The sequence below is a fragment of the Sycon ciliatum genome, chromosome 11 (genome assembly GCF_964019385.1).
Source record: "Sycon ciliatum chromosome 11, ocSycCili1.1, whole genome shotgun sequence".
Lineage (NCBI taxonomy): Eukaryota > Metazoa > Porifera > Calcarea > Leucosolenida > Sycettidae > Sycon > Sycon ciliatum.
In genome coordinates, this window is record NC_088653.1 from 8,822,844 (window position 1) to 8,846,117 (window position 23,274).

Genomic DNA, 23,274 nt, shown 5'->3' on the forward strand with positions numbered 1-23,274 from the left:
CCGAGTTTGCTTGCGTGTCGTCACATGTTGTGGTTTCTGTGGTATCATCACTGACATCAGAGGCAGAGTACTTGTCGAAATTCCACTGTCTGGAATAGAGTGGTCTGGGCCAGAAGCGACGATCCAACAGCGTCTTGCTGCACGATGCGTGGACTACCAGTCTCGCAGACGACGACTTCTGCTTCTGAAAAACTTTACAGTCGAGAATTTTAATAGGGGGAGTCTTCAACTCCGACGAGCGACACTCCACGAAGCGTGCTAGCTGCTCCGGTGAGGCATCGCGCAGCAGATTGCCAACAAACACAACACTTTTCTTGACAGGTTTCCTGGCTGTCACCAAACGCCAGGCAGCATCTTCACTGTCGTCATCGACGTCTGGCAAATTGGCCTCACTGACTGCACTGGCTGCATTAGCTGAAGTTTGAATGTTGGTCTTAGTCTTGGAGTTCGAATTACTAGTAGTTTGAACGTTCGATGTGACACCCACTCATTGGTGATGATCCAGGTCACTGAGGTCATGTCCTGGTACGGTAGGTCCGCTCTCGACTGGAATGTGACACGTGGCCGCAGCATCCTGCTGGGCCGGACCAGATGAAGTCAGTTGTAGATCTACTACGGTATTCGGGTTGGTTTCGGACTCAACGGCTGGGCAGTTAGTAGCATGGCGCCTCTTTCTTTGCGACTTGCTCTGAGCCTGAGAATCTCCAACCGTAATGGCGGAACTTCCTGAACTTGGAATGTTCGGTGCGCTTGATCTGGATAGCTCCTGAACGGTCCTAGATAGCTGGTCGATATGGCTTATCAGCCTTTTCTCACGGTCTGCAGCAGCACTTCTTTCGACATCAAGCATATCCATTATCACCGCCAGAGCGTTGTGGAAATCGCGGCAGCAGTTCGACTGGGGGAAACGATTATCTGGGACATCGCACGGCTGTTCGTGCTCATCGCTCTCTACTGCGGCCATGGTCGTGGAATCCCTGTTTGCAGACATGCTTGCAACAAAAAAATCCGGGTCAGAGACCCCAAAAGTAACCTAAAAACGATACAAAAACGGGAGCTGAAAAACATGCATCCTACTCTAAAACGTTTCAGTGTGTGACATCTAGTCTTTGGCTTGTTTCAATGTTTGAGTAGGCTACGTTCCGTGCGTGCGCATGGGTCAAGTAAGAAATCCAATCATACACGGTCTGTCGGGCTTGCTGGCTGAATCATGCCCTCGCTCCCAGCCATGATTCAGCCATCAAGCCCTCCAGACCGTGTATGATTATATACATCTCTCAAATGCTGCTGTGTTTTCCACTTTTCAAAGTGTGTTTGTAGCCATAGAATGCTTTAGACTGAACTGTAAATATGCAATGAAGTTTTGCTTACGGAGCAAGTACGTCATTAGTGGATTGTGTTCGTTCTCAGTGACGTATACATACATCATTAACGATAAAATGTTTAATCATGTTTGTGAACAGAGAGTACTTTACCCACTGTGTTGATGTGCATGTTCAGAAATCTCGCAAGCAACCCAAAGTGCTCGGGCAGGCAGAGGAAATATTGGCACAACTGCATGACAACATCCAAGAGCCATTCTCAACAAGTCGGGAGTTCTCTCGACAGCTTTGTGCTGCTAGCCACGTAGAGTATGATGACGATGAAGACAGCATCAACACCGCACAAATCCGTCGATATCGCAAGATCCTCAATGCGTATGGTCTGGTATGTACATACTCTGCAGATTGAGTAATTTCAATTTTCTTGCAGTAGATGTATTTCATGTTATGATGTATGTCATCTACGTCATGTACATTTCTAAGGGGTCGTCGCAAAAGTGTTTTATCGTCCCTGAAATGAACATCGCTCATTTCTTACTCGCACACCCTCCAGTCCCTATGAAACAAACACAGCTTGCTATGCTGGATGATGAAAATTGCATGCATGTATATGTAGTCATGTACATATGTATAGTATCGGTCGACTTGTGATTTTTTCCCGATTTATTGGAAACTGGCACCCTACCTTTTTGGTGTCCCCCTCACATAGTAGACATTCGGCCAGGTTTATAAAATTTGCACCGGTATGCCATGGCAAAATATGTGGAGAAGCAAATCCCAAACCCAGAATGAGATTCTTGAGATTTAAAGTGGGTTTTTGATCCTCAATTCGGCCCAGATCGAACTTTAGCCAGCGAGACAGTTTCCGAGGAATTGACTGTAGTGTCGGTCGACTTGCGATTTTTGCCCCCCCCCCCCCTCCACAACTTCAACGAATGATGCTCGTCTCAGGGACAAAAATAAAATTTCCCTACGACCCTTCTTATTCGTTGGTTTTAGGGAAAGATGCAACTGGTTTGATTTGTTCCTACTTCTTTTACAGCCCATATCTAGAACATTACGATGCCCATCCTGCCATTAGCTGTAGTGTATTATCTATCATTCAGTGCTAGACCAGTTTTTCACCGATACCAAGAGTACATAACCCCCAGAGTGTGCATTGCCGATCCAGCTCTGCATAGGGTCTTGGTCGAGCGGAATCGGATCTTCTGATGTCATGCGTACACTCGACAGCAGCGCAAGGCCGGTCTCGAGGCAGGGCACCATTGTTTTTGATACGAGAGTACCCGCGACTCCCCGGGTTCCCCTCAGATGTGTACGGTATTATGACGCAAAGATCCGATTACGCTCGACCAAGACCCTATGCAGAGCTGGATCAGGCGTTGCACACTCTGGGGGGTTATGTACTCTTGCCGATACTAGTAAGTGTGAGGCTGCTGGAAACTTCAAGGTGAAGTGAAAATTGTGGGACAGGTTTAGTGTGTTGCTGTGCACAATATGGCTAGCTGGGGCTTGACAGCAGGGGACATCACCTACAGATTGCTGGCTTTAGGCTGATAAAGAAATCATTGACAACAGGTGCATTGTGCTTTACACCTTAGATGGATTGATCTTCAAAAGTGAGTTTCTATAAGGGTGTGCTGCATAGTCCTGCTTTGGCTGGCACCAGAGGGTTGTATCTGTGTCCATGAGAGGATCCGTCACTGATTTCCGCGCAACTCAAGCCAGGGCATCTGTACCCGTTTCCCTTACATTCATTTCTTTAAAACTTAGGATGGTTCATTTAACAGTTTCTCATTGCCACTCAATGTGGGGCCAGGCGAAGTGTGATATCATGACGCATCGAGGATTGCCTGGGTGACTTGCTTTGTTTTGTATTATTTTGGAGGTATTTGGCCTTTTTAATATCCTGTCTGCGCATGCGTGTGGAATGTGTGTGTATCCATGTTTTGGCATATATCGTGCGTCGGCTTACAATTATGGGTGTTGCTGTGTGTATGGGTTTGCATATCGTGTTTTTGTTTCTAGATTGTTTCTTTCTCATCACCTGAGCTGGACGACATCATTGTTAACCGACCCAACTGGTTGCTCTCCAAGGTCATTGGTCTGATATTTGCACCACCTGGGCTTGACGATGAAGTTATGCTCCACTTCAAAGATGGTGTTGCAAAGGTCCAGGAAGTCCTTGACAAGCTTAACAGCTGCGAGGGAGCAGAAGGCCAAGGCCCTCTGCTGCTGCAGATGGTAATACAACTAGGTGTGTTGCTGCAGGAGAAAGAAAGGATCCTGGCACCCAGCCGTCTTCCGACCGCTGACAACTGCCTCGGCCCACTGGCCAAGAAAGATTCATCACCTCGGTCGGCGTGCGCAGGAGTCTCTTTCACGACTCAGCACTGCTTCTCCACTGCTCTAGTTATCAGGCTGCAGACAGAGCTGTACGCCTATTTCCACGAGCTTCACGGCATTCCTGCTGAGCTCTGGAAGAATCTGGTGGTAGTGACTCCAGTCCATTCTACAGCCCGTGGTTGCATCTCCGTCACGGACAGCCTGCGCCAAGCTGTCGCTGTTGTCCATGCGCCCGTTGAAGATACGCTAGATGGCTATTGTCTGCTGGCTCTGTTGCGCAAGGTGTTTGATAGGCTTGCTGCACAGTATAGCCCGGGCACTAATTACTCCACGAGCATCCTCAGCTCTGCTTCCATTCGTCAGCACCTTCGCGAGCCAAGCGACAAGTTTGATTTCGCTGTGTACGATGCAGAGCAAGTCCGAGCGTCCGTAGCGACACAGGATATTCTCTCAACTACCTACAGTTACGATGATCATGCCCCGCTTCTTCTCGAATGGCCGGTCAACCATGCTTCACTGCTCTCTGCAAAGTCCTTTGAGTCCGTCCGAGAAAGCCTTGGTGAGTCCGACCTGCCTGCACTAGCCACCTGCCTGGGCCTTACATCATCATCTTCATCACGTGGGCACAGTAATCATCTACGCGCTGCAGCAGCATTGGTCCACAGCTGGGCAGTTACCGACTACCATCACACCTCGACCAAGCTCCACCAGCTGCTAGTGAAATCACCGAACGCCAAGCGCTTTGCAAAGGTCTGCAAGGTGCTACGGCAGCATGAAGATCTGGTGAGTTTGATCGCCTGTTGCGTATGCCCCTCTCTCAGTCTCTCTCTCTCCCTCTCTCTCTCTCTCTCTTTCTCTTTCTCTCCTCTCTCTCTCTCTCTCTCTCTCTCTATCTATCTATCTGCCTCTCTCTCTCTCTCTCTCTCTCTCTCTCTCAGTTTCTCTCTACTTCCCCCCCCCCCCCCTCTCTCTGCCTATGTCTCTCTGTTGATGTATGCAAGTTGCTCTAACATTTTACTCAACAAAACATCTGTAACCTACCATTACGCAATGCACAATGTATTCTCGGCCGTGTACCTCTCATTGATTTCACTCTCAGTGGTGTCGATGATATTGACACTAGCTGATGTTGATATCAGAGCCAAGTTTGTTGCTTGTTTGTATATTTGTTACTCTCCACACTGCAGCTGGCCACCGATTTCCCGGACATATTCCGGAAGCGTCGGGTGCAAGCCGACCAGCCGGTCTCCGCCGGAGCTACTGCCACCGCTGTTCAATCAAACTCGGCAGAGAGCATTCCTTCTGGCAGCCAGTCACACTCTGATCAAGCCAGTCAGTCCACTGCCGCTCGGCAAGATGCTGCTGGTAAAGTTGAATGCGCTCAATACACCATGTGTGCTCCCTGTATGCTAGTGTTAGTTTACTTGTGTGCAAATGTCTACTTCACACTATCTTGCAACACAACTTGATCCATGGGCTTGCTCAGGTCTCAAAGAGAACTTCTGTTTGCATGGGATTCTATACGAAAAAATGAACTATTTTCACTGTGGATAATGAACACATGACTGGTTAGGTATGTGTGTTATGCTTACCTTGATGATTTGATACCCATTCCTATAATCGAATACTTCTGCACAGACACAGGGATAGTTTTAAAATCTGTTTTCTGTTCTTTCCTGTTGAATGTATCAGGCCATGCTGAGCATCACGCTGGTCATGGCAGCTGTGGGATTTTCCTATCCACTTCACCACTGTAAGTTCTACGCATGCAGTACTCAACAATGAAATATAGAACCGTTGAATCAGTCCTAGGTAAAGTTCAGTGAAATGTACTGCACCATTTCCAACATAATGAGTCAGGCCGGCCCAGTGACTGAGTTCTCAGACCATGATTGTGCAATGATAGCTATATGTATCATGATCAAGTCCTGACTTGAAGAGAATTGTTTCAACTGTGCTGTACACCACAGTGAGTTGGGAACACGAGGTGTGGAAAACAGGGCAACATTGATGCAGAAAGTGGGTTTTCATCTTTCCCATAATTATATTGTTGGATCTGAATTTTCCTCTCCATCCGTAAAAAAGCGGCATCTGACGCCTTTGCATGTGGTCATTTCATGTAGTCTTTTCATGTGGCATGTTCATGTGGCGGTGTCGTCATCCCTAGAAAGCAGAAATGTCTTATTGAGCTGTGTAGTTCCCAGATCCTATTTAAAACACCCTTCCCTATTTGAAGTACATAAGCAGAAGAAAGTAAAGATCGCAGATACGCAACCAAACCCCCGATGCAATTGTGTTGAGAAACCCAACCAGTTTAGGACGTTTTGCTTGTACAAGGCCACCACCATGCCTGAGATACCAGGGTGGCAGATGTAGCACGTGACAGTGAGGGTAACTTAGTATCACAAGCAATGCCTGACAAGGTGCAAACCTCGTTAGCTGCATCTATGTTACCCTCACTACGAATACAGTGTAGTGAGTACACAGTTGACAGTGGTTGTCAGAGCAGTTAACTGCATGTAAAGTGGTTCACGCTTGCATCACAGCATTTGTTAACAACGTACACGCTCACTGGTGTCAGCACTGGTCTTGAACTCAGAACCTTGGGACTCGCAGGCAAGCCCACAACCACTCGGCCAAAGAACTGGTCAGTAGGCAGTGGCAATAATTTCCCTACACTGCTTGCTTACTGACATGACCACTTTTTCGCCCGACCACGGTTTTTTGAAGGCCCTGCAAGGCTGCATGGCCTACACCAGGGAGTCGTAGGGGGTCGTACGACTTCCTGGCTTGCACCAGGGAGCCCTACGCGTAACACATGCGAGTGTACGTGCATATAGGGCTACCGGTATGGCCTACGACCATGTACACTGTGTGATGCACATCCGCCTCGGAACTTTGCTTTTCCAAAGCGAAGTTTCGGGCGAACACCGATCGTTGAGCGTCCGTTTCAACCAGCTTGGTTCGATAAATGCAACTGGTTGCACTACGACGAGTCGACGGATTCTGTGACCTGCCATTTTTGTTCCTTTGCTGATCAGCAAGGGAAGCTGAAAGCGCCATCGAAGGACTCGGCCTTCATTTCTAAGGCCTTCAAGAATTGGAAAGATGCCACGGAGGGGTTCCACCGGCACGAAAAGTCGCTGTGTCATATCGACGCTGTCCAGGTGATGCTTGTGCTACCGCAGACTGTCCCGGACGTTGGTGAGGCGCTAAGTCAAGCCCATGCCAAGGACAAAGCCCTGAATCGGCGAATGTTCGTGAGAATCCTAGAGAACATGAAGTTTTTGGGTCGCCAAGGTCTTCCCTTGCGTGGCCACGACGATGCAGAGTCAAACTTTATGCAACTGCTGCAACTACAGAAGCTACATACTCCCGAGTTGCGTGCTTGGCTGGAGCGACGAGTGGATAAGTACTGCTCCCCCGAAATCCAGAACGAAATCCTTCAGCTAATGTCGCATAGCATACTCCGGAATGTGGCCAAGTCCATCCATACTGCTGAGGTGTTCAGCGTAATGGCCGATGAGTGCGCAGACGTATCTAACAAGGAACAGCTGGTGTTGTGCTTCCAGTGGGTTGACCAGGAGTTGGAAGCTCATGAAGATTTCGTTGGTTTGTGCCAGATTGACAACATTTCTGCAGATACGATCGTTGCGGCTATCCGGGACTGCATGCTGCGACTCAACCTCCAACTCAACCGTTGCCGAGGCCAATGCTACGACGGTGCCTCAAATATGGCTGGCCACAGATCTGGTGTCGCGAAGCATTTGGGAGATGAAGAGCCAAGGGCTCTTTTTGTGCCCTGCTGCGGGCACTCTCTGAACCTGGCAATGTGCGACACCATCAAGACGACTGTGCTGACCAGAGATTCCCTCGATGTCACCAGCGAGATCAGCAAGTTAATTAAGTACTCGCAAAAACGGAATGCCCGATTTGACGTCCTGAAGGGTGAGATCTCGCCCAACACACCAGGACTCCGTGTGCTGTGCCCGACCCGCTGGACAGTGCGAGGCAAGAGTCTGCAAAGCATCCTGGATAATTATCTGGTCTTGCAAGAACTGTGGGATGAAGTTCTGGCTGGGAGTGTGGACCCCGACGTGCGTGCTCGCGTAATCGGAGTGAAGGCTCAAATGGAGACTTTCAACTTCTTCTTTGGAATCAGTTTGGCCCGTCTTGTCCTGGCACATGGTGACAACCTCTCTTTTTCCCTCCAGAGTTCAACAATGTCTGCTGCCGAAGCCCAGAAAATAGCACGTTTGACGGTGAACACAATCACAAAGATGCGCACAGAGAATTCATTCTCGATGTTCTGGGAGGCTACTGTGGCAAAAAGTCACCAGTTTGATGTCTCTGAACCGCAGTTCCCTCGCAAACGCAAACGTCCACAGAAGTATGAAGGTGGAGATGAGCCAGCACACCACCCCAGCTCCCCGGAAGGCCACTATCGGCAGCTGTATTATGAAGTGCTTGACAGTGCCAAGTCCTCCATCCAGACCCGGTTTAATCAGAAGGGCTTCGCCATATACACGCAGATGGAGAACCTTCTCTTGAAGAGTGCCAAAGGGGTTGACGCTACAGACGAGTTCAAGGCAGTGACAGAGTTGTACGGCGAGGATCTCGACTCCAACCTCCTTCTGACCCAGTTTTCCCTCCTTCAGACGCAGCTGAACTCTGATGACGATGTCACGTTTAGGTTGGTGCTGAAGTTCTTGCGGGGCTACTCCACATCTCAGAGGCAGCTTCTGTCTGAAGTTGTGAAGCTGGTGTGCTTGATTTTGGTAAGCCCAGCTACCAACGCCATAAGCGAGAGATCCTTCTCAGCAATGCGGAGAATCAAGACCTATCTCCGCTTCACAATGGGCCAGAGTCGGTTAAATTCAGTCATGCTCCTCCAGACGCACAAGGACAGGACAGATGCACTGTCTGTGGTGGAGTTGGGCAATGGCTTCGTCGATGTCACCAGCAGTGATCACCGCCGCTCAATATTTGGCACATTCACGGATGCTGATCTTGCAGCTAAGTAACCCAGCTAGCAGTTTGCCTGTGATTGCTCTTCTTGTCTTTTTTCCGCGGCTTTGGCTTTCGCACACAGCAGCGGGACTGTTGTGAACCCTCCGGTTCTCTAAAGTATCAGGAACGAACGACCCCACACGGCACGAGGACAACTATGTATTCTCAACAGTATATTTCACCTCCATCGACTAACAACAATGAACAATGAATGAATGAATGAACAACTGAATGAACAACTGAATGAACAACTGAATAACTGAATGAACAACTGAATAACTAACACTAAAACCACCAGGTAGTTATAGCGTGAAAATGACAGCGTATATGAGAAGAGCATACACATACAACATACAACTACAGCGCACACAGCAAACCGCACATAGCGCATGTAGCGTATACTACGTCGTAAACATCAGCGGTACGGCGGAGTCGGGATACAGCTGCATTGGAACGAACACAATGTCACAAGCGAGAAGGCCTTTCACTCTCTAGAACTTGTGGTTTCACAACATTCTCCCCACCAAAGGGCTTCTCACCGCCGTACAACAACTCACAAGTCAAACGATTTGGGGCTTACTACGCGTCATCTGCTGCTGCGGTGGTGGCCATGGTGGAATATCACTAATGCCCACCAATTCAGAACACTCGACATCGCGAAGCTTGCCGCTGTGGGCTGTCGCACACGACACTGTCACCGATCCACTTCGACATGGGGCAGACGCTGGACCAGACAACACACAACCGAAAATGTCATAAAGCTCGACGATGTGGGCTGTCACACACGACATGGTCACCGGTACACTGCTTCGACCCGGAGCGGGCGCGGAATCCGAGGACACACATCGGCTCTCTGTGTTCCACACAGTCTCGCCGCTTACTTCTTCCGTGCTAACCAGTAGTATCGCCCTTCTCATTTTCTCGGCTTCTACACCTTGCGTTTCTAAGTCTTGCGCCTCTAACTCTTCCGCCTCCAACTCTTCCGCCTCTATGTCTTGCGCCTCTACGTCTTGCGCCTCTACGTCTTGCGCCTCTACGTCGTTCGGCCGAGACTCCAGCTGCTTCTGAGCGTCTCCGACCGATGTCGCCATGCACTGTACCGACCCAGTGGGCCTTGGATCTGATCCTCCCACTGGCTTCGAATACTCCTCTGACCGCTGCTTGTCTGTAAGCAAAGTCTTACACGCCTTGTCCGGCGTCCTTCCGGGCGAGGCAAGCAAATCTCGCTTTGCTTCCTCATAATATGTACTGACGGCGATGCGCTCGTCCATCTTCTTGAGCTTTTCGTTAAACTCTGTGCGGAGCGCACCCACTTGCCGTCTAGCACTGTGCTCTTCAAACTCCTCGCTCTGTCGGAGCCTCTTCTCCACGTATTCTCTCAACCTATCGCCTTCAAATCCATACCGAATTCCGTTAGCGATAAAGCTGGCTTCAATGATCCATAGTTCCTGTGCCATGCTCGCTTCGTATCCTGGCGTGGTCGCCAAATGTTGTGAACCCTCCGGTTCTCTAAAGTATCAGGAACGAACGACCCCACACGGCACGAGGACAACTATGTATTCTCAACAGTATATTTCACTTCCATCGACTAACAACAATGGACAATGAATGAATGAATAAACAACTGAATGAACAACTGAATGAACAACTGAATGAACAACTGAATAACTGAATGAACAACTGAATAACTAACACTAAAACCACCAGGTAGTTATAGCGTGAAAATGACAGCGTATATGAGAAAAGCATACACATACAACATACAACTACAGCGCACACAGCAAACCGCACATAGCGCATGTAGCGTATACTACGTCGTAAACATCAGCGGTACGGCGGAGTCGGGATACAGCTGCATTGGAACAAACACAATGTCACAAGCGAGAAGGCCTTTCACTCTCGAGAACTTGTGGTTTCACAACAGGGACCATGCACAGTAATAAATATCATACTTATTGTTTCAATGCATATTCTACGCCATCTGTCACATATTATTATTTCTTGCCTGCATTTCTTTTCCTCGCTAGTTTTGCTGAGAGTTTTGTACACCTATTCAATGGTGGAGGAGATAACAGGCTTTGAATGCTGTCCATAGTTGTTTTCTTGGAAATAGTAAAATGATGCCAAAAGTGCCCAGAATGCAGGATTTTGCACACTAATTTCAAAATATTTCCGGGGGGAGATCCCCCCCCTGGCCGGACCAACGCCAACAGCGGTGCTACGCGCCTGGGTAAAGTGTGTAAAGAGAACTGCGTGCAGAAGTGTAGGCAGTAGTGTAGGCAGTAGTGTAGGCAGTAGTGCAGGCAGTAGTGTAGGCAGTAGTGTAGGCAGTAGTGCAGGCAGTAGTGTAGGCAGTAGTGTAGGCAGTAGTGCAAGCAGTAGTGCAGGCAGTAGTGTAGGCAGTAGTGTAGGCAGAAGTGTAGGCAGTAGTGTAGGCAGTAGTGTAGGCAATAGTGTAGGGAGTAGTGCAGGCAGTAGTGTAGGCAGTAGTGTAGGCAGTAGTGCAGGCAGTAGTGCAGGCAGTAGTGTAGGCAGTAGTGTAGGCAGAAGTGTAGGCAGTAGTGTAGGCAGTAGTGTAGGCAGTAGTGTAGGCAGAAGTGCAGGCAGTAGTGTAGGCAGTAGTGGAGGCAGTAGTGCAGGCATTCAAACATATCACGTGCTTGTTGCCATCCGACGGCCAATCAGCATCGACTTGTACCAGGGCAGAAATTGTGTGTATTGCCTGGACTACGGCATGGCAATGCCCTGCTAGCATGCTACGGAGTACGGTGACATCCAATACCCTGCATGCATGCTAATTGCTATGCAAATGCCAGGCTATGGTGCCATCTATCAGCGTAGCTCGGCAAGGGTCTGGGGCACTGGCAGTTTTTCGTTGTCAGCTCAGTTCGCATGTACATTCGACTGTGAACTGACGTTACTTGCTCTGGTAAGCGAAATAAAAGAGCATGCACCTATCTATCTGCTCTGAACTTAGCAAGCCAAAATAAGTAAAGTGGCAATCACCGGGGTCAGTTTTCCATGTTCGGATTCCAGCTGTTCCAGCTCCGTGCGCTCTCGGGCAAGCCCTGGAGCGCACGGCTGAAGTTTCTGAAGTTTCAGCTCACGATGTATCAGCTCCGTATGCTCTCGGGCAAACTCACAGTCACAAGCTGAAGTTTCGTTATGAGCTCCGTACGCTCAAGGGCTTGGGAGCTGCAACTCACAAGCTGAAGTTCCAGCTCCGTTTCAGCTGAACAAGGTGAAGTTTCGTGCTGAAGTAACCGTTCGTTTCATCTCGAGCAAGGTGAAGTTTCGTTCTGAAGTAACCGTTAGTTTCATCTCGAGCAAGGTGAAGTTTCAGCTCCGTACGCTCTCGGGCAAGCCCTCGAGCGTACGGAGCTGAAACTAACAAGCTGAATCCTCCACGTCCCCGACCACCACCCCTAGAGGAGTCTCGCTTTTATACCTTCATGCCCCCGTGCTCATTTTCCGCTCCGGACGTTATCAGGACGTGCTGATCGGTGATTGGTGTTTGCTTGTTGATGTATGCGGTATGTTTGAAACACAATCAAGCATGGTAGGAAGGTCTTGATGGAAAATGCGTACCCTCGTGCGTAGCCCTCGGGCAAGCCCTCGGGCATACGCACTCGGGCACTCCATGCCCTTGTGTGTACGCTCTCGGGCAAGCCCTCGAGCGTACACACGCGGGCATGAATTTTCCACCAAGCCCTTCCTTCCATGCTTGATTCTATACGTAGTGTAGGCAGTAGTGTAGGCAGTAGTGTAGGCAGTAGTGTAGGCAGAAGTGTAGGCAGTAGTGTAGGCAGTAGTGTAGGCAGAAGTGCAGGCAGTAGTGCAGGCAGTAGTGTAGGCAGTAGTGTAGGCAGTAGTGCAGGCAGTAGTGTAGGCAGTAGTGTAGGCAGTAGTGTAGGCAGTAGTGTAGGCAATAGTGCAGGCAGTAGTGTAGGCAGTAGTGTAGGCAGTAGTGCAGGCAGAAGTGTAGGCCGGAGTGCAGGCAGTAGTGTAGGCAGTAGTGTAGGCAATAGTGTAGGCAGTAGTGTAGGCAGTAGTGTAGGCAGTAGTGTAGGCAGTAGTGTAGGCTGTAGTGTAGGCAGTAGTGTAGGCAGTAGTGTAGGCAGTAGTGTAGGCAGAAGTGTAGGCAGTAGTGTAGGCAGTAGTGTAGGCAGTAGTGCAGGCAGAAGTGTAGGCAGTAGTGCAGGCAGTAGTGCAGGCAGTAGTGTAGGCAGTAGTGCAGGCAGTAGTGAAGGCAGTAGTGTAGGCAGTAGTGTAGGCAGTAGTGCAGGCAGTAGTGTAGGCAGTAGTGCAGGCAGTAGTGCAGGCAGAAGTGTAGGCAGTAGTGTAGGCAGTAGTGTAGTAGTGTAGGCAATAGTGTAGGCAGTAGTGTAGGCAGTAGTGTAGGCAGTAGTGCAGGCAGTAGTGTAGGCAGTAGTGCAGGCAGTAGTGCAGGCAGTAGTGTAGGCAGTAGTGTAGGCAGTAGTGTAGGCAGTAGTGCAGGCAGTAGTGTAGGCAGTAGTGCAGGCAGTAGTGCAGGCAGTAGTGTAGGCAGTAGTGTAGGCAATAGTGTAGGCAGCAGTGAAGGCAGTAGTGTAGGCAGTAGTGCAGGCAGTAGTGTAGGCAGTAGTGTAGGCAATAGTGTAGGCAGTAGTGTAGGCAGTAGTGTAGGCAATAGTGCAGGCAGTAGTGTAGGCAGTAGTGCAGGCAGTAGTGCAGGCAGTAGTGTAGGCAGTAGTGTAGGCAATAGTGTAGGCAGTAGTGCAGGCAGTAGTGCAGGCAATAGTGTAGGCAGTAGTGTAGGCAGTAGTGTAGGCAATAGTGAAGGCAGTAGTTTAGGCTGTAGTGTAGGCATTAGTGCAGGCAGAAGTGTAGGCAGTAGTGTAGGCAGTAGTGTAGGCAGTAGTGCAGGCAGTAGTGTAGGCAGTAGTGCAGGCAGTAGTGCAGGCAGTAGTGTAGGCAGTAGTGTAGGCAATAGTGTAGGCAGTAGTGAAGGCAGTAGTGTAGGCAGTAGTGCAGGCAGTAGTGTAGGCAGTAGTGTAGGCAATAGTGTAGGCAGTAGTGTAGGCAGTAGTGTAGGCAATAGTGCAGGCAGTAGTGTAGGCAGTAGTGCAGGCAGTAGTGCAGGCAGTAGTGTAGGCAGTAGTGTAGGCAATAGTGTAGGCAGTAGTGTAGGCAGTAGTGTAGGCAGTAGTGCAGGCAGTAGTGCAGGCAGTAGTGCAGGCAGTAGTGTAGGCAGTAGTGTAGGCAATAGTGCAGGCAGTAGTGTAGGCAGTAGTGCAGGCAGTAGTGCAGGCAGTAGTGTAGGCAGTAGTGTAGGCAATAGTGTAGGCAGTAGTGTAGGCAGTAGTGTAGGCAGTAGTGCAGGCAGTAGTGCAGGCAGTAGTGTAGGCAGTAGTGTAGGCAGTAGTGTAGGCAATAGTGCAGGCAGTAGTGCAGGCAGTAGTGCAGGCAGTAGTGCAGGCAGTAGTGTAGGCAGTAGTGCAGGCAGTAGTGCAGGCAGTAGTGCAGGCAGTAGTGTAGGCAGTAGTGTAGGCAGTAGTGTAGGCAGTAGTGTAGGCAGTAGTGTAGGCAGTAGTGTAGGCAGTAGTGTAGGCAGTAGTGTGGGCAGTAGTGTAGGCAGTAGTGTAGGCAGTAGTGTAGGCAGTAGTGTAGGCAGTAGTGTAGGCAATAGTGTAGGCAGTAGTGTAGGCAGTAGTGTAGGCAGTAGTGTAGGCAGTAGTGAGGAGTGGGGGCAGGACTGAGCACCGTGGGAGGGAGTGTGGGAAGAAGTGCTGGCAGGCGTGTGGGCAGGAGTGTGATCAAGAATGCGAGCAGAGAAGTGAGGGGAGGAGTATGAGCGTGTTCAGAAAGGCTGGCAGGAGTGTGATCAAGAATGCGAGCAGAGAAGTGAGGGGAGGACTATGAGCATGTTCATAAAGGCTGGCAGGAGTGTGGGCAGGAGTGTGGGTAGGAGTGTGATCAGGAATGCGCGCAGAGACGTGTGGGCAGGGGAGTGTGGGCAGGGAAGTGTGGGCAGAGAAGTGTGGGCAGAGAAGTATGGGCAGAGAAGTGTGGGCAGGGAAGTGTGGGCAGGGGAGTGTGGGCAGGGGAGTGTGGGCATGGGAGTGTGGGCAGGGGAGTGTGGGCAGAGTGTACACTGTTCTTCTGAAAGGGGGTCAACTGGGGAAGCTAGGTCCGCTCACGCTGTGGCCAGTAACTGTGTGGGTGCACTAACCAAGGATGGTATAATGTCAGCGAGTAAACACACATCCGTGAACCCGGAGCCATGGTAGAGAAGGGTGGGCAGGGGAGTGTTGGCAGGGGAGTGTGGGCAGGGGAGTGTGGGCAGGGAGTGTGGGCAGGGGAGTGTGGGCAGAGAAGTGTGGACAGGGGAGTGTGAGCAGGGGAGTGTGGGTAGAGAAGATTGGGTAGAGAAGTGTGGGCAGGGGAGTGTGGGCATAGAAGTGTGGGCGGGGGGGGGGGGAGTGTGGGCAGGGGAGTGTGGGCAAAGTGTGCGGACAGGAGTGTGGGCAGGAGTTGGCAGGAGTTTGGGCGTTGGCAAGAGTGTGAGCAGAAATGCGCTCAGGAGTGCGGCCAGCAATATGGGCATCTACATCAGGGGCGTCGGAAGGAGTTTAACATTGGTGCGGCCAAAGTGTGAGAGGGGGGGGGGGGGGGTCCGGGGTCCTCCACCGGGAATTTTTTTGAAAATTGGGCCTAAAAGCCTTTTAGAATAATGAAAAGAATATGCATGTTGATGATACACCGCATTGCCGATGAGTCGACAAGCCACCAACAAGGATGAAATACAAAAAAATTCGAAAATTATTGGTGCGGCTTTGGCCGCACCTGCCGCACCGGTTCCGACGCCCCTGTACATGTGTGTGCAAGGATCGATTTATGTCATCAAATAGTTAGTATGTTCCATGTTTGTTCATTTTGAATGTGTGTGTGTTTGTGTGTGTGTGTGTGTGTGTGTGTGTGTGTGTGTGTGTGTGTGTGTGTGTGTGTGTGTGTGTGTGTGTGTGTGTGTGTGTGTGTGTGTGTGTGTGTGTGTGTGTGTGTGTGTGTGTGTGTGTGTGTGTGTGTGTGTGTGTGTGTGTGTGTGTGTGTGTGTGTGTGTGTGTGTGTGTGTGTGTGTGTGTGTGTGTGTGTGTGTGTGTGTGTGTGTGTGTGTGTGTGTGTGTGTGTGTGTGTGTGTGTGTGTGTGTGTGTGTGTGTGTGTGTGTGTGTGTGTGTGTGTGTGTGTGTGTGTGTGTGTGTGTGTGTGTGTGTGTGTGTGTGTGTGTGTGTGTGTGTGTGTGTGTGTGTGTGTGTGTGTGTGTGTGTGTGTGTGTGTGTGTGTGTGTGTGTGTGTGTGTGTGTGTGTGTGTGTGTGTGTGTGTGTGTGTGTGTGTGTGTGTGTGTGTGTGTGTGTGTGTGTGTGTGTGTGTGTGTGTGTGTGTGTGTGTGTGTGTGTGTGTGTGTGTGTGTGTGTGTGTGTGTGTGTGTGTGTGTGTGTGTGTGTGTGTGTGTGTGTGTGTGTGTGTGTGTGTGTGTGTGTGTGTGTGTGTGTGTGTGTGTGTGTGTGTGTGTGTGTGTGTGTGTGTGTGTGTGTGTGTGTGTGTGTGTGTGTGTGTGTGTGTGTGTGTGTGTGTGTGTGTGTGTGTGTGTGTGTGTGTGTGTGTGTGTGTGTGTGTGTGTGTGTGTGTGTGTGTGTGTGTGTGTGTGTGTGTGTGTGTGTGTGTGTGTGTGTGTGTGTGTGTGTGTGTGTGTGTGTGTGTGTGTGTGTGTGTGTGTGTGTGTGTGTGTGTGTGTGTGTGTGTGTGTGTGTGTGTGTGTGTGTGTGTGTGTGTGTGTGTGTGTGTGTGTGTGTGTGTGTGTGTGTGTGTGTGTGTGTGTGTGTGTGTGTGTGTGTGTGTGTGTGTGTGTGTGTGTGTGTGCATGTGTATCTTCAGCCATGCCATGTGGTCAACGGACGAACGCATTGCAAACCTGTATCAGGAGGATGAAGCGGAGCTCTCTGAACAAACAGGTGCGTTATTCCTTTTAACATAACACTGCTCTCTTTATACTGTTCTTATCTAGTTGCACTCAACTGCCCTTCAATTTGTGTGCTGTTACCATTGTTGTCTTAGTCTGTCTGTATGCTATATACATACACGAAAACACACAAAAATACATACCTTCTTGTCTACCTTCTTGCTCTATATACACTGGCTTATACTTCATTCCATATTCACCCACATGCAATTTACTATCAACAGAAGTGGTGGATATTGCTTGATATTCACCACTTATTCACCACTTTTCCATACTTACTGTAAAGAGAGCAGTACTCGGTGCTGTATGTCTACACGATCGATCCTAACAAAAAGTTAAACAAGACTCTGTCAGGAACACATCACTCTCCGATTCATACAAGAACATGCCAGTCTGTAGTGAAGTAACAAGGACTTACGTTAGTTCTTCGTACATGTGCATGTATGACCAACGTGATTCGTTTGTTGGGCTGTAGGGATGATAGGGTGAATATGGAGAGGTATAAGTATACTTTAACAAACGGCGAGGAGACAATAATTTGATAACCGCAATCAATAAGACAAGCTGAATCGACATATGTGTACACTTTATTCATACAATGTGAAACGGTGGAGACAATGTACAATAAAGCGATGAAAATATGCAGAAATTGTGTAGAGAAAACAAGGATTCGAACAAGTTTTCGTGCACCACTCATCACGAATCGTTGTTGTACTAAAGGACACTGAAACAAAATGAAGCTATCATAGAAAATCTAAGTTAGAGAAATAACACTAAGAACAACGGCAGTGAAATTCACAAGTGTGAGTTTTAAAAATGAAAGCGAGAGCAAAAACGACCGAGAGCAAAATCTGTATCATCCTGTCCTGAAATGTGCTGGAGAAAAGAAAAGTACTGCAAGCACCGTGAATGCAAATTCCATGCCAGGTAGATCCACCAAGGTGTAGAAGTATTGAAACAATCTCGTTATTGTCAGGTATCTAGGTGTGGAAGTGTTGAAACAATCTCGTTATTGTCAGATGTGAAAACTGTGCCTTCATTCATAGCAAAGTCAACCAGAGTGTTCTGGCAGCATGCATTATGAGGCAAATGCACAACTTAAAAGCTTGATGTCGATAAGGACGCGTTCAACCGATAAAACAAGTCAAGAATAGTATGAGTGAGGCAGAGGTTACGAAACAAAAAGAAGAGAAGAATGTGATAATATAAATGCAAAATTTCCTAATCAATTTTCATGAAAGACTTATCAGGAAAATCTATTATCTCCTCGTCGCTTATTTAATAAAATTGACGGGCTGGAATAGTTTCTACGGGTATTTGGTCATTTGACGTAACGGGCACTTTGTCTGCAGAACATTTATACTGCCTTTGCTGCTTTGGCAGAAACAGTACCGGATCAGATTGTATATTGGCATCATCAATACGGAGGATTAGCAAGACGAAATTCGCGTTCGCGTTCGCTCTCCAAGGAAAGTCGAACTCAGTGACGGAATTCGCGTTATGAGAAGGATTAGCAAACAGACTTTGCACATGCATGACGTTGACACGTCGTCCATTGTGTGCAGAGTCTGCAGACAGTATAGCGTCGAAAATTTATGACTGTCCTTACACGAATCCGCGATTCGTGTTCCGACTACTTTTCCGAACGAAAAATGCGAAAGTTCGCAATCCAGTTCGCTAACTGAAAAATGTTTGCGAACGCGAACGCGAATTTCGTCTTGCTAATCCTCCGTAATATATGATCACGTTCCTTTCTGCTTTTCAGAGACGTTCTTGAAGAACCCATTCAAGCATGCCATCTTCATTGATGAGATCCACATCTGGCTGCAATCACTAGGTGCTGCTGGCCTACGTCACAAAGCTCAGAAGCATGGCTTCTTTACGGATCTTGATCAGGTCCAGAGGCTTATGATCACTGAGAAGTACCACGGTGGCAAATCCCACAACTGTGAGCTGCTGGATATAATCATGGCACAGGAGCGTGATGGCTACATCAAGCTGTGCAAGATCGTCAAGGGTTATGGACAACAGTACACAACACGGCTTGAGCAGATGAACAGTTTGCTGAAGGAGAGTGATCGAGTCTAATCAGGTCAGTGATCGGCACACTCCTATATGATTACATCACCACTGCCGGTTGCCATGACAACTGCTTGAAAATTGTTTGGCCGCAGTGATAGCTTCCTCTTGATTGATGTAACACCTATGTGTAGATCTACTGCACCTCACTTCCTAAGTCACAGCGCATTGCACCAGTCTTTTCGGCTGGTTTCCTGAAAGTCCTTTGCACGAGTGTTTCCCTCAGGACTTGGTGTATATTTTGATTAGCTCCTTTGCCCGGTCTTCTGTGAGCTTCAAAGTGTGTCTGCCAGATTGGTATCATGTTCTGGAGATGTCTACATGAGCTGTAGTTTCTTCGTCAGCGATTTGCTGGTGATAACTCTTCACTGGGCGCTGTAATGTGCGAGCATTGAAATTCAAGCTCGCGAAGCACTTTTCCAGCTTTTCTATCACTCCCTGCGGTCAACCATTCTCGCCACCAGACAGCTGGAAGTAAGCAGAAAGTGTATTCTCCTTCGCTCTGAAATGCGAACATCCCGACTTATTTTATGGACTGGAACAGAGGTTACAGCGTTTTCTTGCGCTGACGGAAGTGTTCGTTGGTGCCAGCTCCAGTGAAAAGACTCAAACGAACCGATCGCAACTTCTGTGATGATTTGTGCTGCCATGTCGTCGGAAGCAATTCACAGTGGTTGTGTTAGAACGGTGAATCGGTGCTTCAATGCCGTATAACACAGGCAGAACACCGAAAAATCAACTTATTATCAAATGCGAAGATATGCGCCAATTTTTACTAGATGGACCAAGTATGCACTGAAGTGTGTTTAGTGCATGTGTGTCCATGTGTGCGTGCGTGAGTGAGTGTGTGTGTGCGTGCGTGTGTGGTGTGTGTGTATGTGTGTGCGTGTGTGTGTGTGTGTGTGTGTGTGTGTGTGTGTGTGTATGTGTGTGTGTAAGCATTTGGAAGTTGGACTAGTTTCGGCTCCACAATCCAGTGTGTCCTTACTATAATATCTTTCATGACTGAGGTTGTTGGTATGTCTGTTGGCTCTGGGTTGGTAGTACTCAGTAGCCGAGGCTGGTTGGTAAAGTAACTCCATTTTCACTTCAAGGTACCAGTGAATCTAAGTGTCTGCTTCTATCAAAGCAGCGTGCTGTCTACACTGGTTACCCCAGCAAGTGTAGGATGTGCATAGGTAACTGTCTTTGCCGTTTTATGCAGATGTCCTCCATGTGGTGTAGACCAGGTGTGCATTGGTGGTCGATTCACCTTGCTTCACCAGTTGTGTGGATTAGACAGTTATTAGACAGTCTTGATCTGTCTCATTCAGATTTTGTTCGCTATCATTGCTTTTAGAGAAAATCCTGTGGGTGCACGTCCAGTGCATTTGCATATTTTCGTGCTTCTCTTGCGACGGCCGTATACATGGTACATGGTACATGGTGTGTGTGTGTGCACGTGTGTGTGTGTGTGTGTGTGTGTACATGTATTTGTGTACGTGTGTGTGTATAAATGTTGTGTACATCATGTATTTGTGTACGTGTGTGTGTATAAATGATGTGTACATCATGTATTTGTGTACGTGTGTGTGTATAAATGATGTGTACATCATGTATTTGTGTACACGTGTGTATAAATGATGTGTACATCATGTATTTGTGTACGTGTGTGTGTATAAATGATGTGTACATCATGTATTTGTTTGTTTGTCACATACAGGTTAAAGGTGTCTGCACTCTCCAACCAGGTCATCGTTGTCATGGTCACTGAGGACAGAGTCGGAACAGTGTCTGATGTTTTCCATTATCAATCCGTAGTCATGCTGGCTAGAAATTGGCCATTGTGGCAATTTGTTGTTTACTACTTCACTTGCATATGCCATGCATGTATGCATACAAATCCTTCACTTGTTTGCCTCAGTATTGAAGAGCACTATGGATTTGTGTTTGTGTTCACTATGGCCTTCACTCGTCTTTTTTAAGTTGTTTTATGAATGTATGTATGTGTGTGAGTGTTTGTTTGTGTGTTTGTATATGTGTGTGTGTGTGTGTGTGTGTGTGTGTGTGTGTGTGTGTGTGTGTGTGTGTTTGTTTGTGCATGTACACTTCTTGCCGCCTGCAAAATTTGCCTAGCTTTTTTTGTAGCACAAAGTCCTTGTGTGTAATGCCATTTCACTTGCTCTTCTTCGTCATCAATGATGTCCATGTGTGTTTTTGCCCTGAAGTTCCCGTTTGGCTTGTTTTTAGTACTACAACGGAACAGAACACACTGTCATGATTGTTTGCATGTTGAACAGTTCGACACGTTTTTATGCATCATTTCTGATCACAACATGCTTTATGCATTTCACTGCAGCTTCACTTGCTAGTCTCCATCATTGCCCCATGGAAATGTATGTGTGCGTGTGTGCATTGCGATGTTACTAGTTTTTTTTTTTTTTACATGACACAATTATTATGTTTGTGAACTACTCCACTGCAGTTTCGCTTGTTATTCTTCTCATCATTACAGCACAGAATTTGTTTGTGTTACCCACAGTTTCCCTCTTTTTTACCCATCATTCCAGTCCCCAGTGAGCTTTTTGTCATTGTTATTCCCTTGCCAGCCTACATCACTACCGACCTGCAATATGATTGCATGGGTGTGTGTGCAGTGATGCTTTCATTTGTTTTCTGTGACAGTTACACAACATGATGTGTTTGTGTACACTGCTGTTTCGCTTGTATCATTTTTCTTATCACTACAGCACAGAATGCGTGTGTGGCTGGGTGTGTGGACTGATCATGCACTTCATTACTTTTATCCATGATGTGAGATCACACTGTGGTCTTTGTGCAGCTCATCACTTTTTCATTGCTATTTTCGTTGCTTTTTCACTGCCAGCTGTTTTCGTTGCTTTTTCACTGCCAGCTGTTTTCGTTGCTTTTTTATTGCCAGCTGTATTTGTTGCTTTTTCATTGCCAGCTGTTTTAGTTGCTTTTTTTGTTGCTTTTCGCCTCGAGTATTCTACATGGTTGGAGTCGGCAATGTATTTTCATGCTCTGCTGTTTTCTGATTTTGTTTTTCTGTATCAGTCAGGAACACACTTTGTCGGAACTGCACCTTACTTTGCAAGCCTTCTTTTTTAATTACAGCACAGAATGTGTGTGTGTGTCTGCACTGATCTTGCACTTGTTTTCCTGATCATTGCACAACATGATGCGTTTAGACTTTGCCAAGGTTTACACCATGTACCACTGCTGCAATTGCCTTGCTGGATCATTACGTCATTACGTCATTACGTGTTAGTGTACTGTGCCCTGCACTTTCTCTATTTTCATCATCATTATTCCGAAGTCTTGTTTTTGTTATCCATACGAAGACCCGACCTTCACAGAGTGCCTGTGTGCTGTCTGCTGCTCAATGTGGTGTGCTGGATGCAATGCATGAGTGCGGTGAAGCATGTTACTGAGCAGTGTGTGCACTGATGGGGACTATAGTTCAGCCAAACCTTATGTAAATCCCCTTTTCATCGCTCTCAAATACAGCAGAGATATGCTGAAGGCTGACATTTGATAATGACAAAATTGGTCAGTGGAGAAACGACGTGGGGACAGAGAGATGGCTGACTATGTTCTTCATGATAACAGGAATCAGAAATAGAGCATAATTGTTTAAAGATGACTGCATGTGTGAGAGAGTAGTTATGTACGAAGTGCCTGTTGTCCTGGTAACTAATCTCTGGGAACAAGGACTTATCCTTAAGGCCGTACTAACTATATGATGAGATTGTATTACATGTGTACTTAGGTGTTGCACTGCACCATGCATTTTACACACTACACAGTACAGTACATGTGTACTTAGGTGTTGCACTGCACCATGCATTTTACACACTACACAGTACAGTACATGTGTACTTAGGTGTTGCACTGCACCATGCATTTTACACACTACACAGTGCAGTACATGTGTACTTAGGTGTTGCACTGCACCATGCATTTTACACACTACACAGTACAGTACATGTGTACTTAGGTGTTGCACTGCACCATGCATTTTACACACTACACAGTACAGTACATGTGTACTTAGGTGTTGCACTGCACCATGCATTTTACACACTACAAAGTACAGTTTATCACAGAAATAACTACTTGCCGTCATTCCATATTATACAGTAGTACATGAAGACTGAGCAGTCGTGGCCAAAGAAATCCAATTGGCCAACCCACGTGACGAAAGCAGTGCCAAGTCTCATGCGGCCGCTGCGGCCCTCGGCCTCGAAATAAGTTTTAGGAGTGTGCATGATGCCATTGGAGTGCAAACGTGGCGCTACGTTTGACTTGCGGGTGTGATTTCTTTGGTCACGCCTGAAGTACATGTTATGCTGGTGCATAGACCGATTCCGACAATGTAGGAAAGGAAGTGGCTTTCTTTTACATCACACCAAGCCCTACCAATGATGTATGAAATATTTCAAAGGTTAGCACGAGAGAGCGCCGGGAAATAGCTTGTGGGATGGGTCCAGATAAGTTGGCTGTTCCCTTAGGGTGG

The 23,274-nt window shown here is 47.9% G+C and overlaps 1 protein-coding gene across 1 annotated transcript in view; it reads left to right on the forward strand.

Annotated features, from left to right (window-relative positions):
- The window catches only part of LOC135827273 (uncharacterized), a 67,743-nt gene extending 45,638 nt beyond the window's left edge, over positions 1 to 22,105 (forward strand). The window contains exons 7-13 of the mRNA XM_065339804.1: positions 1,501 to 1,707; positions 3,351 to 4,451; positions 4,856 to 5,033; positions 5,361 to 5,421; positions 16,592 to 16,668; positions 18,442 to 18,768; positions 20,458 to 22,105. Of these exons, the coding sequence (XP_065195876.1) occupies positions 1,501 to 1,707; positions 3,351 to 4,451; positions 4,856 to 5,033; positions 5,361 to 5,421; positions 16,592 to 16,668; positions 18,442 to 18,764 (1,947 nt within the window). The 3' untranslated portion in view covers positions 18,765 to 18,768; positions 20,458 to 22,105. The remainder of the gene's footprint in view (positions 1 to 1,500; positions 1,708 to 3,350; positions 4,452 to 4,855; positions 5,034 to 5,360; positions 5,422 to 16,591; positions 16,669 to 18,441; positions 18,769 to 20,457) is intronic.
- The last annotated feature ends 1,169 nt before the right edge of the window (positions 22,106 to 23,274 follow it).